This window comes from Oryctolagus cuniculus, chromosome 9 (genome assembly GCF_051225735.1).
Source record: "Oryctolagus cuniculus isolate XC-2025 breed Fujian yellow rabbit chromosome 9, ASM5122573v1, whole genome shotgun sequence".
Classification (NCBI taxonomy): Eukaryota; Metazoa; Chordata; class Mammalia; order Lagomorpha; family Leporidae; genus Oryctolagus; species Oryctolagus cuniculus.
In genome coordinates, this window is record NC_142875.1 from 81,519,073 (window position 1) to 81,534,424 (window position 15,352).

The 15,352-nt window shown below is 39.8% G+C and overlaps 1 protein-coding gene across 8 annotated transcripts in view; it reads right to left on the reverse strand.

The window, feature by feature from the left end:
* The window catches only part of PDS5B (PDS5 cohesin associated factor B), a 202,808-nt gene that overhangs the window by 109,613 nt on the left and 77,843 nt on the right, over positions 1-15,352 (reverse strand). For all 8 annotated transcript variants that reach the window (XM_089304245.1, XM_089304244.1, XM_089304242.1 and 5 more), the window contains exons 8-10: positions 12,817-12,957; positions 10,537-10,652; positions 4,209-4,303 (exon numbers count right to left, since the gene is read on the reverse strand). In XM_089304245.1, the coding sequence (XP_089160371.1) occupies positions 4,209-4,303; positions 10,537-10,652; positions 12,817-12,957 (352 nt within the window). The remainder of the gene's footprint in view (positions 1-4,208; positions 4,304-10,536; positions 10,653-12,816; positions 12,958-15,352) is intronic.

The following is a 15,352-nucleotide window of genomic DNA, read 5'->3' on the forward strand; positions in this document are numbered from 1 at the left end:
GGATGGAAGACCTCTCCCCCACCCCTCCATGTAACTCTGCCTTTGAAATAAATAAATAAATCTTTTTTTAAAAAAAAAGTATAAGATTTAAATAGACATTTCATAAATGAAAGAAAGCAGGCAGGCAGGCAGGCAAGCAAGAAGAAGAGAGAATTTTTTACAGAATAACATAAGCAGGAAAGTTCATCTGTAGTAACAAGGGGAGCAGTTAAAGAATAAGAAGAGACTGTTTATGAACAGTGGGGAAAGAAAAGCCAACAAGAGCCTAGAATGAAAGGTATACACCAGCAGGAAATCCTTTATGACCGGTGACCTAACATGAAAGCCAGTTCAAAGAGCGAGCTCTATTTAAACCATATAGGAATTAACTTGCTACAAACTACTACATGTTTTAAAAAAAGATATATATAAAATATATAATAATGGGGCTGGTGCTGTGGCGCAGCGGGTTAAAGACCAGGCCCAAGGCGCCGGCATCCCATATGGGCGCAGGTCTGAGTCCCAGCTGCTCCACTCCTGATCCAGCTCTCTACTATGGCCTGGAAAAGCAGTGGAAGATGGCCCAAGTCCCTGGGCCCCTGCACCCACATGGGAGACCCAAAAGAAGCTCCTGGCTTTGGATCAGCCCAGCTCCAGCAGTTGCAGCCATTTGGGGAGTGAACCAGCAGGTGGAAGACCTCTCTCTCTATCCCTCTCTCTCCTTCTCCCTCTGTGTAACACGTTCAAATAAGTAAGTAAATCTTTAAAAAATAAAAAAATTTCAAATTTTTTAAGTTCCTCAGAGACAAGTTAGACTAAAAATATCTTTCAGATACACCACGCTTAAATACCTTCAAGAACAAACCTAAGAATGATACACACAAGTGAGAAACAGAGAGGGAAAGACAGACAGACCCTGGAAAGCAGATCAACAAGTATAACTGACCAGATCCCAAGTAAAAAAAAAATCCCAAAACCAACAGCAAAGAAATTGGAGAACCAATCCAACATATACCACATATTCTTCAAAATGCACAGGATTGGTACCAAGTCCTTCTTGATCTTAAGGCAAAGGAGATGAAAGATGACTGTGTGAAGACTGAAAAAACACAACCACCCATCTAGATTACCCTCTTCTACCCTGAAAGAAATCTGGAAGTTAACTCTATGAAACATGTACAACAGAGAACCTTTAAACTAAAGGACACGGAACACACAGTGGACAGTATGGGTCATACTCCGAAAGGGGATCCCATGGTAACAACTGAAGTGTGAATGTAGAAATCCACTGTCCTTTCCCCACAGACACAGCAACTAAAACTTTTAACTTCCACACAGAATACTCTTCTCTGGGGAATTTTATTCGTTGAAGAATAAGTGTAAAAAAAAAAATAAGGGGCTGGCATTGTGGTGTAGCAGGTAAAGCAGCTACCTATGACACCAGCATCCATATGGGTGCCTGTTTGTGTCCTGGCTCCTCCACTTCCAGTCCAGAACATGCCTAGAAAAAGCAGCAGAGGATGGCCCAAGTAATAAGGTCTCTGTCACCCATGTGGGTGCGGTCCTGGCGGTAACAGGCATTTGGGGAGTAAATCAGCAGATGAAAATCTCTCCTCTCTGTCATGGTGTCTCTCCCTTTCTCTCTGTTAACTCTTTCAATAAATAAAAAAATAAATTTTTTAAAGATCTATTTATTTGAAAGGCAGATTTACAGAGAGAAAAGGAGAGACACAGATCTTCCATCTGCTGATTCACTCCCAAAATGGCCACAATGACTGGGCTGGGCAAGGCCAGAGCCAGTAGCCAAGAGCTTCTTCCGAGTCTCCCACATGGGTGAAGGGGCCCAGGACTTGGCTATCCATCCTCTTCTGAATTCCCAGGTGCATTAGCAGGGAGCTGGATTAGAAGCGGAGCAGCTGGGACTCCAACTGACACCCATACGGGATTCAGCACTGCAGGCTGTAGTTTTAATCCACTGTGCCACAGCGCCAGCCCCAAAAATAAATGTTTAAAAAATAAATTGAAAAAAATAAAAATTAAGGGTCCTCCCCACAAATAACCCACCCTGATCATTCTAAAATACAGTTCAGAAACAACAGATCCATCCAAATACTCAGGGCTTTCTAAATAGCTTTTTGTTTAGTCCTCTACGTTAATCATAAACAGCTATAGACTGCCACACATTCGTGGAAAGCTTCTAACACAGAAAATAGACACAAGAGCAAAGAAAAGGTGAGAAAAATCACAGAAGGACATTTTGTGGAGAAAACAATCTCCTCCTTCCCTCACCACAAAAAACAAACAAAAAAAACTGTTAACAGTCTCAGTGAAAATGTTATTTACACAGGAAAAGGATGCTACAGAAAAAAAAAAAAAACCTACAAAGGAAAAGGAAAGGAGGGAACAGGACAAACACACCCACACATAGAGAAGATGGAAAACTGGGAAGGAAAGAGGGGAGACAAAAGAGGAAGAAGAATGGATGGGCCTAGCACCAATACTATACAAAAGCAGCTTACAGAATAAGCAGTGTGGGTGGTTCAGATTTAAGTTAACAGAGGGCTCCCAGTGGGATGTTTCCCCCCGAAAATTCTGAACTAGTGAAAGTACCTGCTGTTTTAGATCAGTTAATAGGAACTCAACATACCTGAAAGTATCACTTGACAAATTACCATTAAAAACTTTACAAAAGAATTAACTTAGGTGACTTTATCAGAACTAACTCAGTAGTATAAAGATTAAGAAGCAATGGTAAGCTTAAGAGTAGATTTCGTGTTAAAAGCAGCTAAAATGGTACTATAAATGGGGAAGGTTTAAAAAAAAGTAAATGAGGGCCGGCGCCGCGGCTCACTAGGCTAATCCTCTGCCTAGCGGCGCCGGCACACCAGGTTCTAGTCCTGGTCGGGGCGCCGGATTCTGTCCCGGTTGCCCCTCTTCCAGGCCAGCCCTCTGCTGTGGCCAGGGAGTGCAGTGGAGGATGGCCCAGGTGCTTGGGCCCTGCACCCCATGGGAGACCAGGAAAAGCACCTGGCTCCTGGCTCCTGCCATCGGATCAGCGCGGTGCGCCGGCCGCAGCGCACCGGCCGCAGCACCCATTGGAGGGTGAACCAACGGCAAAAGGAAGACCTTTCTCTCTGTCTCTCTCTCTCACTGTCCACTCTGCCTGTCAAAAAAAAAAGTAAATGATTGGCCAGCACCGTGGCTCACTAGGCTAATCCTCCACCTGCGGCACCAGCACTCCGGGTTCTAGTCCCGGTTGGGGCATCGGTTCTGTCCCAGTTACTCCTCTTCCAGTCCAGCTCTCTGCTGTGGCCCAGGAAGGCAGTGGAGGATGGCCCAAGTGCTTGGGTCCTGCACCCGCATGGGAGACCAGGAGGAAGCACCTGGCTCCTGGCTTAGGATTGGCGACCGGCCACAGCGGCCATTTGGGGGGTGAACCAACGGAAGAAAGACCTTTCTCTCTGTCTCTCTCTTTCTCTCACTGTCTAACTCTGCCTGTCAAAAAAAAAAAAAAAAAAAAAAGTAAATGATTAAGTATTAAACAAAAATGTGAGATGTGAGATGGGAGAGTAGTAAGTTAAAGCCATCAAGGGTCCTTCATTGCTCTGCCCAAAAAGCTAAAGTATGATTAACTCAGACTTCATTCAGAGTGGTTGCCCTCTGTAAAAGTAGGAAGTAAATAGTAGTCTGTGAGGGAACCTTTTTTTAATCTTTTAAAAACAGCAAATGCTAACACTTGTGACAAACACATAAGTGGCTTTCAGTCTAAATTTTCTGAACTATTTAAAATCTTTTAAAAGTTAAACAGAATACTATGATACATGATACTCTTTTACTACAAAAATGCAAAGTTCTGTTCTCTTATGCTTATACAGATTTTTTGCTACCTTCATTTAGCATGGTTACATTAATTAACAAATCGATGACTTTCACTTAATTTCTTAAAATACGAAAGAGCATTAGTCTTATAACCTATTCAGGGTCAAGATCCTTAAAATCAAAATGACCGAAATATTTTTAGAATTGTTGTTAAACAAAGAAACTACTCCTGAAGACACCAGCATTTTATGGATGCTTTCAGCTTAAATAGGAACCAGGCTGTAAAAATTCTAACATCAGAGAGTAACTTCACCTATCTCACCAACAAAAAGATTTCCCCCATAAAACTAACTTATTTTCTCCACTGAAGAGCATCTTCAGGAATATTTGCTGTTACAAGCATATAGTACCTGTCAAATCCTTTGCTAAATCAGGATGATTCATGAGACAATGGCTAGCAAATTTCACACATTCCAGGCGGATTGGTACATGGATATCATTAAACCTGACAAAATACAAAGGCACAGAGTGATCTTTAAAATAAGAAAAAAAGACAATTTTTAACATACAATTTATAATAACTTCTCAAATTAAAAAAAATAAACTTTACATAGGAAAATCCAAAATGTTGTCCATTTTAACAAAGCTTTATCACATACCATGTATTTCTATAAATGATCCAGAACCTCCATATTAAGCTAGGGCAATATCCTATGAGAACTATGTAACTTTAAGGAGTCTGTTTAAACAAACAATAGGCTCAAATATAAGAGTGAGAATAACAAAAAAATTCCTGTAGAATTATGCTTCAAATAATATTCATTTATGTAAGTCTGTCCATATATAGCTCAAGAAATAATATATCAATTCTATACCAGCGCTGCGGCCGGCGCACCACGCTGATCCGAAGGCAGGAGCCAGGAGCCAGGTGCTTTTCCTGGTCTCCCATGGGGTGCAGGGCCCAAGCACTTGAGCCATCCTCCACTGCACTCCCGGGCCACAGCAGAGAGCTGGCCTGGAAGAGGGGCAACCGGGACAGAATCTGGCGCCCCGACCAGGACTAGAACCCGGTGTGCCGGCGCCGCTAGGCAGAGGATTAGCCTAGTGAGCCGCGGCGCCGGCCTTCCATCTCTTTTTCTGAATCCTACAAATTGGTAAACAGATCTAGAGATGTGATCATTTTGGGATTCAATTTTCTTTAGCAAGACAATTTTGTAGATGGTATTATATTCCTTCATCAGGAAACAATGATAGAGTCCTGCATTGTAGTGCTATGGGTTAGGCGGCCTATTCCAGTATTTGCAGACATTTGGGAAATATACCAATAGCTAAAACAACTCTTTATCTCTTCGCCTCTTTCCCTGCCTTTCAAATAAATAAAATAAAATAATAAGTTTATATCAGCAAAAGAAAGCACATGATATCCAGTTGTCTCTCAAACACTGATGTTCAAAGTCTACATACATGAGTTTATCAAGTAATACAACAGAGTAGGATTATTATCTTTAAGTATCAACAATATTAAGCCAAGATTTTCCATCTAATATTTCCATATCTTAATTCTATGAATTCAAAAAGGCTCCCAAATCTCATATTACTCAACTCAGAAAAAAACAAAATTGAGCTAATTATAAAGGAGAAAAAAAGCTCAAAATCAGTACCAAATTACTAAAAAAGATTCTTAGAATAAATATTCTATGATTAGAACACCCTCCCACACTGAGAGCTATAAAACCTGGCCAATGTTCCTATATGAAGTTTCCAGAGTGTTTTGAATCCAGGCACTGAATCTTCTGCACTCACCATTTCTCAACTAAAGAAGTATAATCATAAACAGATATAGTAATATGTTATAAAATATGTAGTTCTTAGAACTGGAGACATTAATACCACATGAGTTTATCATTAATATTAAAAGGAAAAAGTACAATGGAAATTTTTCAATGTTGAAATTAGGATTCCTTTTTCCTCCTAAAAAAAAAAAAAAAACTATAAAATTCTGTTTAAACCAAGATGTAATTTTTATATATATTAATGTCTATCTGTACAGTCATGTGCCACATAACATTTTGGTCAATGTAGGACCACCCAATAGTGGGCCCAGAGATTATAATATAGGCTGAAAAATTCCTATCATCTAGTGATGTCATAACTGTTTTAGTTTGTATTAATATACTCAATGATGATCACATAAAAAAACAGTTATCTAATGGGGCGGTGCTGTGGCTCACTTGGTTAATCCTCTGCCTGCGGCACCAGCATCCCATGTGGGCACCAGGTTCTAGTCCCAGTTACTCCTCTTCCAGTCCAGCTCTCTGTTGTGGCCCGGGAAGGCAGTGGAGGATGGCCCAAGTGCTTGGGCCCCTGCACCCACGTGGGAGACCAGGAAGAAGCACCTGGCTCCTGGCTTTGGATTGGCGCAGTTCCGGCCACAGCAGCCATTTGGGGGGTGAACCAATGGAAGGAAGACCTTTCTCTCTGTCTCTCTCTCTCTCTCACTGTCTACATCTTTACCTGTCAAATAAAAAAACTAAATAAAAACGTAAAAAAAATTATATTTCTCAGAACATAAGCCCATTGTTAAGCAATACATGAAAATAAGTTAAATATGTATTTTTCTTTCAAAACATTAAGTAAAAAAAAATAGACTTAAAATTAGAGTGAACAATTGATTTAAACTGATAGAATATTTTGTTCTACTACCCAGGAATTTTCCATTGTATTTAAAGGAAAATATCTAGAAATCAAACTCAAAATGACAATGGACTAATATTAACTTGCCTCATTAAATATTATTGCTGAATTTCAGGCATGGAAAGCCAAGACACTGTGGGAAAAAATGACCTAAATGAAAGATCTCTGTGAGTGAGATCCAAGTGGAAAGAAAGGGCCATCAAACAAAGAGGTATCTTTCTCTGAAGAGAGGAGAGAACTTCCACTTTGATTATGGCCCTGTCTAAACACTGATGGAGTTTGTGGACTTAAAAGGCTTCCACAGCCTTGGCAGCTCATCACAAGAGCCTCGGGTGATCACTGACATCATAAATAAGAGTGTCAGTTGTTAAATCAACAACAGGAGTCACTGTGCACTTGCTCCCCATGCAGGACCTCTGTCCTTAATGAATTGTACTATGAGAGTTAATGGTAAAACTAGTCTTCAAACAGCACTTTATACTTTATGTGTCTGCGTGGGTGCAAGCTGCTGAAATCTTTACTTAGTATAGAGTTGATCTTCTGTATATAGATAATTAAAAATGAATCTTAATGAAGAATGAGATGGGAGAGGGAGTAGGTGGTGGGACAGTTTGGGGGTGGGAGGGCAGATATAGAGGGAAGAACCACTATAATCCAAAAGTTGTACTTATGAAATTTATATTAAATAAAAGCTTTCTATAAAAAACATTATTGCTAAGCTAAATAAGAACTAAAAAAATACTAAGAATCTAGCTTATATTTAACAAGCATTTAACAAAGGATTAGACCCTCACTTAACAGATTAGAAAAACAAGCCAGAAAACTCAAAAATTTATTAATCTCTGGCAATTTTATTATAAAAAATGGGAAGAAAAGTAGTGAAACTGAAATGAATATTTCAACACAAAGAAAACACAATCACAAGCCCAGTTTATGGCACAATGGGTTAAGGTGTCACTTCCAGGATGGCATCCCTTATCAGTGTGCTGGTTCAAGTACTGGTTGCTCTGCTTCCAATACAGCTTTTTGCCAATGAACCTGGGAAGGCCACAGAAGATGGCCCATATACTTCAGACCCTGCCCTCCATGTAGGAGACCAGGACATAGCTCCTGACTCCTTGCTTCTACCTGGTCCAGCACTGCCTGTTGCAGCCATTCAGAGCGTGAACCAGAGGACAGAGAAGATTCTCTCCACACCCCACACCCCCGTTTTGCCTTTCAAAGAAGTAAGTAAATAATAAAATAAAACTTACATCCAGTGGACAAAAGATGCTATTAAAAAGGGGTTGGGGGGCCTGACACTGTGGCATAGTAGACCAAGCCTCCGTCTGGCACTAGCATCCCATATGGGTGCTGGTTCATGTCCCAGCTGCTCCTCTGCCAATCCAGCTCTCTGCTATGGTCTGGGAAGGAAGTAGAAAATGGCCCAAATACTTGCACCTGCATGTGAGACCTGGAGGAAGCTCCTGACAACTGGCTTCAGATCAGCCAAGTTCTGGTAGCTGCGGCCATTTGGGGAGCAAATCAGAGGATGGAAGACCTTTCTCTCTGTCTCTCCCTCTCTCTGTCTATAACTCTATCTTTCAAATAAATAAATAAAATCTTTAAAAGAAAAAAAGGGAATGGAGCCAGTGTTGCAGCACAGGGGGTAAAGCTACTGCCTACAATGCCCAGCATACCATATGGGCACCAGGTAGCTTCCTGGCTGCTCCACTTCTGATCCAGCTCCCTACTAAAGGCCAAAACAGAATATGCCCTAAGTTCTTGGGCCCCTGCCACCCACGTAGGAAACCTGGATGAAGCTCCTGGTTCCTGCCTTGTGGCTTTAGCATGACCCAGCACTAGCTGTTGTGGCTATGTGAGGCATGAACCAGAGGACGGAAGAAGATGTTTCTGCCCCTACCTCTAACTCTGACTTTCTAAGAAATAAATTTCAAAAGGAACGGAAATAGAGGGGCCAACGCTGTGGCGCAGTGGCGCAGTGGGTTGACGCCCTGGCCTGGGGCACCAGCATCCCATGTGGGCGGTGGTGCCAGACCCAGCTGTTCCGCTTCTGATCCAGCTCTCTGCTATGGCCTGGGAAAGCAGTATAAGATGACCCAAGTCCCACATGGGAGACCCAGAAGAAGCTCCTGGCTTCGAATCAGCACAGCTCCGGCCGTTGCAGCCAGTTGGGGAGTGGGCCACTTGATGGAAGACATCTCTCTCTCTCTCTCTCTCTCTCTGCCTCTGCGTCTCTGTAACTGTGCCTTTCAAATAAATAAATAAATCTTTAAAAAAAAAAAAAGGAAAGTTTTTAAATGCTAATTATTTATGGTTCAACTACATTATTTTTTTATGAGGATAATTTGAAGGGGGAAAAATCCTCCCTGTCTCAGAGTAGGTTTCAGACAAAGCACCTACAGTGCTTTAAATATTTTCAAAATCAGGGATCTTTGTAGAAAAGGTAATAAAATAAACTCTTCTCACATAAAAGTAATATATAAACAACCACACTAAAAGTTCTGCAATCATATTCAGAACTTTTGTGTATTATTTAAAAGTATATATGGAACCCAGGATATCATTTCTTTTAACTGAAAAATATAGAAAAAGTCTTTTATTCATACATTCTGTAAATAACCTTTCCTTTCAGTATCTCTAAATAATTTAAATACAACTTTTTTGTACAGGAACTTTATCTCCCAAAAGGATATTTTCAATTGGAATTAATCACTGTTTTGAAATTTTAAATTTTAATTTCACAGTTATAAAAACATGTGAGATAGCATTTACAAAGTATCACCTTTAAAAAATAACTGATAAGGGAGCTGGTGCTGTGGCATAGCAGGTGAAGCTGCTGCCTGTGGTGCAGCATCACAAATGATTACCAGTTCAAGTCCCAGTTGATCCACTTCCAATCCAACTCCCTACTGGTGGCCTGGGAAAGCAGTGGAATATGGCCCAAGTCCTTAGGCTCCTGTGCCCATGTGGTAGACCCGGAGGAAGCTCCAGGCTCCTGGCTTCATATCTGCCTAGCTTTGGCCATTGCTGCCATGTGGGGAGTGAACCAGTGAATGGAGGACCTCCTTCTCTCTCTCTCTCTCTCTCTCTCTCTCTGCCTCTCTGTAACTCCGCCTTTCATTCATTCATTCATTCATTCATTCATTTGACAGACAGAGTTAGACAGTGAGAGAGAGACAGTGAGAAAGGTCTTCCTTTCATTGGTTCACCCCCCAAATGGCCGCTACCGCCGGAACCGTGCCAATCCAAAGCCAGGAGCCAGGTGCTTCTTCTGGGTCTCCCACGTGGGTGCAGGGGCCCAAGCACTTGGGCTATCCTCCACTGCCTTCCCGGGCCACAACAGAGAGCTGGGCTAGAAGAAGAGCAACCGGGACTAGAACCGGCAACCATATGGGATGCTGGCGCCACAGGTGAGGATTAACCAAGTGAGCCACAACGCCAGCCCCAACTCCGCCTTTCAAATGAAGAAATAAATCTTTAAAAAAAAAATTACTGACAAGGGCCAGTGTTGTGGCAAAGCACGTAAAGCCACAGCCTGTGAATCTAGTACCCCATACAGGCACCAGCAGTTCATGTCTGGCTGCTCCAATTCTGATCCAGCTCCCAGATAATGGCCTGGAGAAAGCAGCAGAAGATGGTCAAAGTCTTTGGGCCTCTACCACCCATATGGGAGACCCAGATGAAGCTTCTGGCTCCTTGGCTTTGGACTGGCTCAGCCCTGTCCAATGTGATCACTTGGAGATGACCAACAGACAGAAGATTTCTTTCTCTCTCTCTCTCTCACTCCATCCCCCTGTAACTCTCTCAAATAATTAAATCTTCAAAGAAACAAAAAATAAAAATTACTGAGGACAAAATAAGATGGGGAAAAAAAATCATAAATATAGCTGATAATCATCAGAACAGAAAATTTTCAATATATAAAATCCTTCATTTTTATTATTTCAGAGGTCATAGCTTAAATATGGATAGTGTTTTAAAAAGCAACATAGGTAGATATAAACATATAATAGTTTCAAACAGTAAAGCAAAATCATGTACCTGCCCAAGTAGCACTGCCAAAGGGGTTTGTTTTGAGAAGCCAATTCTGAATCCTTTGCCCCAAACATTTTTGCCAGTAGTTTAACAACTTGTAGGCGTTCCTCATTATCATTACTCTAAAACAAAACATAACCATAGTTTTAAATGACGTAGATATTCACAGTATGATTACATATTTTTCCTATGATTTCTTTTATCCTCCACTTCCACAGAAAACATTTCATGAACTTCAGACAAAAAATTACCTAAAAATGCTCAATATACTGTTCAAAAAATTAAGTATCACCATAAATGCTCTCATCATCTCAAATTACATTAAGTAGTACCCCCTAAGTGAAAATATATATCTCAAAGTTTGATTAAATGTTAGAATTCTCTTCTACAATTAAGGTTTATTTCCATTCAGTATCAAATTCAGTAACAAATTCTTATAAAACTTATTCAGGAACTTTAAAAAACTGGTTTTTAAGATGAGACACTGATAGAGGTTAAGACAACAGTAAACAGGGAATTCTTTTTTTTTTTTTTTTTAGCTCTTTTTAGAAATACATAAAAGTTAAAGTTTCCCAATAGAAAGGTTAGTTCATCTATACACACCACATTCCTAAAGGAAGTTTAACAACCTAACAATGAATGAAGCCTTCTTCACTCTGCGAAAACTAAATTTATTTTATATACTATATTGCGGGCACCCTGGGGATGAAAACTCAATTACACTGTTGTTTCTGGTACTACTAGTAAATGACATAATGGTTAACTGAATGAGCCAGCCACAAAACTAAACTGAAGTAATGGCAATCAAGTCTATCAAACAGCACTAATATTCAAGGTGCTATTTAAAGCACTATACAAAACTTTTTTTTAAATTTTAAGCCAATGCCTCGACCTACCATTGAAAAGCCCCTACAATATAATTTAATTCATCTCTATTATTCCTTTCTTTATTCCTCTAAAAGATCCTTCTCAGGCCACACTGTACATAGATTCATTCCTAAAACTCAGAAAAAAACAAAAAAATGAAACAAGACTCCTACACTCTGCTTTCAGAAATTCTGATTCATGTGGTCTAGTTTACTGTCTAGACATCTACTTGTTAATAAAGGCTCTACAAAGATTCTAATATGCAGCCAGGAGTGATATAAACTTACTTACTACTACCTCCTAATTCTTTGTGTTCAACAAATTCACCCAGCACCTTCCTACCTCCATATGCTTCTGCATGCTGTTTCCTTTGCTTCAAGTGTATGCTGTTTGTATCTCTTATGACAATTATAATATCTGGCCTCTTATTAGATCTGGATTTTTTTTTCCTCTTCCTCTCATACTAGATGTTAAGTTTGCTGAAAGCAGGGATGATAATTTCCTTATTTTTATATTTCTCAGAGTATATAGGAAAATGCACATAGCATTTATTCAACATTTTTACTAGAGAAAAGCAAATAAGTCAACAAATAATTAGAGGTGTAACTACTTCCTGCCTCATCAAAATCACTAACCACATTTAAAAGGGGACAGGGAGGCCAGTTAAATGAATGATTCACTTGAGAGACACCAAAAATATACTCCAGGATAAAATAATTATCTACTGGTTATTTGGGATATTCACATTGCAAGTGTGATTTGCTTTGTTTTTGAAAGAGATAAATCAAACTTTTTAGCAATAATAAATACTGGATGAAAATCATAAAAATTTTTCTGCAGGTGATATTCTGAGATCTGCCCAAGATTAGTAATTGTAAACCAGCTTTACTTAATCTTCCTGTAATGCTATGAAAGAGAAAATGTATTATTACCCCATGTTGTAGATGAAGCTCAATTTTACAGCATAATTTAATGTCAAGGAAACAAGGGACATGTTACCAACAGACTCCACAGAACTACGCAAAAGCAAACTTTCAACACAGATAACTTAAAAAAAAGCATTTTATACTATGCAAATGATGAACCCTTTTATGGCCCAGTCAAAAGGTCAAGGAAACTGCTCTGAACTGTACCCTGAAAACATAAATTTGATGTATCTCTAGGACCTCAAAACTTAATTAAATACTAGAATTTATCTGGGAAATACCATCTTCCCAACACTTATTATGCAGGTACTATCTGAACAAGGCACCATGCTAGGCACTGGAGAAACAGAAACAGGTAAGGCACAAACATGAACATAACTAATGGTAACACAATCCCTCATCTGTTACATTCAGGTAAAATTACTGTAAGAATTTAAAAGCCAGCTCCTTGCTAACCCAGTTGACAAAATCATGTTATCTTTACAATAGTTACCTTTAATTTAAATTCAAGTTGGGGTAAAACAGATAGCAGCAAATGACTATCAATATTGTAGAGCTCCAAAATTAAGTCAAACACATGCTCTGACAAATCGCTGATAGATGTCTTCCCAAGCATGAGAACCTGATTAAAAAACTTTTGACAAGAAAAGAAATGTACGGTTAGTAGAAATATCATGTATAAAATGCATTTCCAAAAATCTTAAGTCAAACATGGCATAGCAAAAAATTTCCAACAGCAGGTAGGAAACCACTACATTCCATTAAAAAAAGATAAAAGGAGGCACACATAATATACACAATAAAAGAGGTAACTTTCACTGATTCATCAATTAACGTATCAATAAACAACTTCCAAATACACTTTGCTCCCCATTAATGTTATTTCCTATATTTTATCCTGTATTATATTATCTGTGTATGTCTGTGATAGTTAATTTTAATGTCAAATTTACTGAATGAAGGGATATCTATAGACCTGCTAAAGCCATTATTTCCAGGTGTGTCTTCAAAAGAGCTTCTGAAGGAGATTTACTCAACAGACTGAGCGGGGAAGACCTACCCTCAATGTGGACCGCCACCCTCAATGTCGACTATGACTAATACAGCACCTTAATCTCCTCACTCAATAAAATCCTTAAGGGCAAGGGACCACACCTTGTACACCTTAGCATATATGGAAGATAACACCAAATAAAACAAAGCCTACTTACACTTAATAGTGGGAACCCATCCTGTTTTTTTAAATACATAGCTTTAAATTTTAATGCAAATTTTATTGTTTTTAACATTATAACAATATGTAAACATCTATAAGGTTTATGACAGTAAGCTACATCTTTTCTGCATAATTTTAGTTCCTGTGTTATTTAAGTGAAGTGTTCTAGGTCTGTACACTAGTATAAACAATCTAGCCACAAAGGAGAGCAAAGAACAAATTCTATTTTGCTTTTCTTTCTCTATTAGTTGTAAAAATAACTTGCTATTCTTTTTTAAGACAGGTAGAGTTAGACAGTGAGAGAGAGAGAGACAGAGAGAGGTCTTCCTTTTTCCGTTGGTTCACCCCCCAAGTGGCCGTAGTAGCGTGTAGCAGCTGGCGCACTGCGCCCGCCCATCCGAAGCCAGGAGCCAGGTGCTTCTCCTGGTCTCCCATGTGGGTGCAGGGCCCAAGCACCTGGGCCATCCTCCACTGCACTCCCGGGGCACAGCAGAGGGCTGGACTGGAAGAGGAACAACCAGGACAGAACCGACACCCTGACAGGGACTAGAACCTGGGCTGCCAGCGCCGCAGGCAGATGATCAGCCTAGTGAGCCACAGTGCCGGCCTGCTATTTCTTTTTATTTACCCATTTTTTGAGAAAAGAATTTCATGACATCAAAAGTTAAATCGCTATTCTGGTTGAAAATAAAGTGACGTATTTGTTTCTATTCACAAATTCTCTCCTATCTAAAAATCAGTAAAGTAAAATACCCCCAATTTACCTTTTCATAATAAAGAACAATAAACCTTTTCAATCTGGCCACCATGGTGGTTAAACTACCATCATCAGTTGGAGAAAAACTTACTTGAAAATTTTAAAGGGAAAAAAGTAAAAGGAAAGGCAAGCGTTTGGTGCTGTGGTTACCATACAGCTTAGGAGAGCAGCACACACCCCACAGTGGACAGGGTGCCTGGTTCCATTTCTGGCTCCTCCACTCTATTCCAATTTCTTGCTAATGCATACCCTGGGAGGCAGCAGATGATGGGCTCAAGTACTTGGGCTCCTGCCACCCACATGAAAGACATGCACTGAGTGCTGGGCTGCTAGCTTCAGCATGGCCCAGCCATGGCTGTTGTAGGGCTTTGGGGAAGTGAACCAGATGACAGAATATATCTTTCAAATAAAATGATAATAAATAATTTTTAAATCATTCCAATTTAACTTCTTACAAATTCCATTAAAACATTTACTGGGGGTGGGCATTTGATCCAGTGGTTCAGACACTGCTTAAGACATCCATATTCTATACAGAAGTGCCTGGATTAGAGTCCCAGCTCCAATGGCTCTTTGCCACATTCCAGTTTTCTGTTAATGCACACCCTTGGAGGCAGTGGGAGATGACTCACGTATCTGGGTCCCAGCCACCCACATTGGAGACATGGTCTGAGTTCCCAGCTACTGGCTTCAAGCCCCTGGAAAGTGAATCAGCATATGGGAAATCTCCGTCTCTCTCTCTCTCTCTCTGCTTTTCAAAAAATTTTAAAAAACAAAATATACTGTACACTTATAATCTCCAAAAACGCAACAACCAAGTTGGTCTTCTGCACTGTATAAAACAAGACCTAGCACGGCTTCTGACACAGAGTAGGCAACAAATACATATTTGGTAAATGAGTGAATAATATACAATAGAAATTACATTTAACATGAATAATATAATCTAAGGCCTTGTTCAAAAGGTCTTAAAATTTAGTAGCAACATTTACATTTGATTAAAACATTTTCTTTCAAAAATCACTACTTCAATTTATAAGCAGATAACAAATGCAT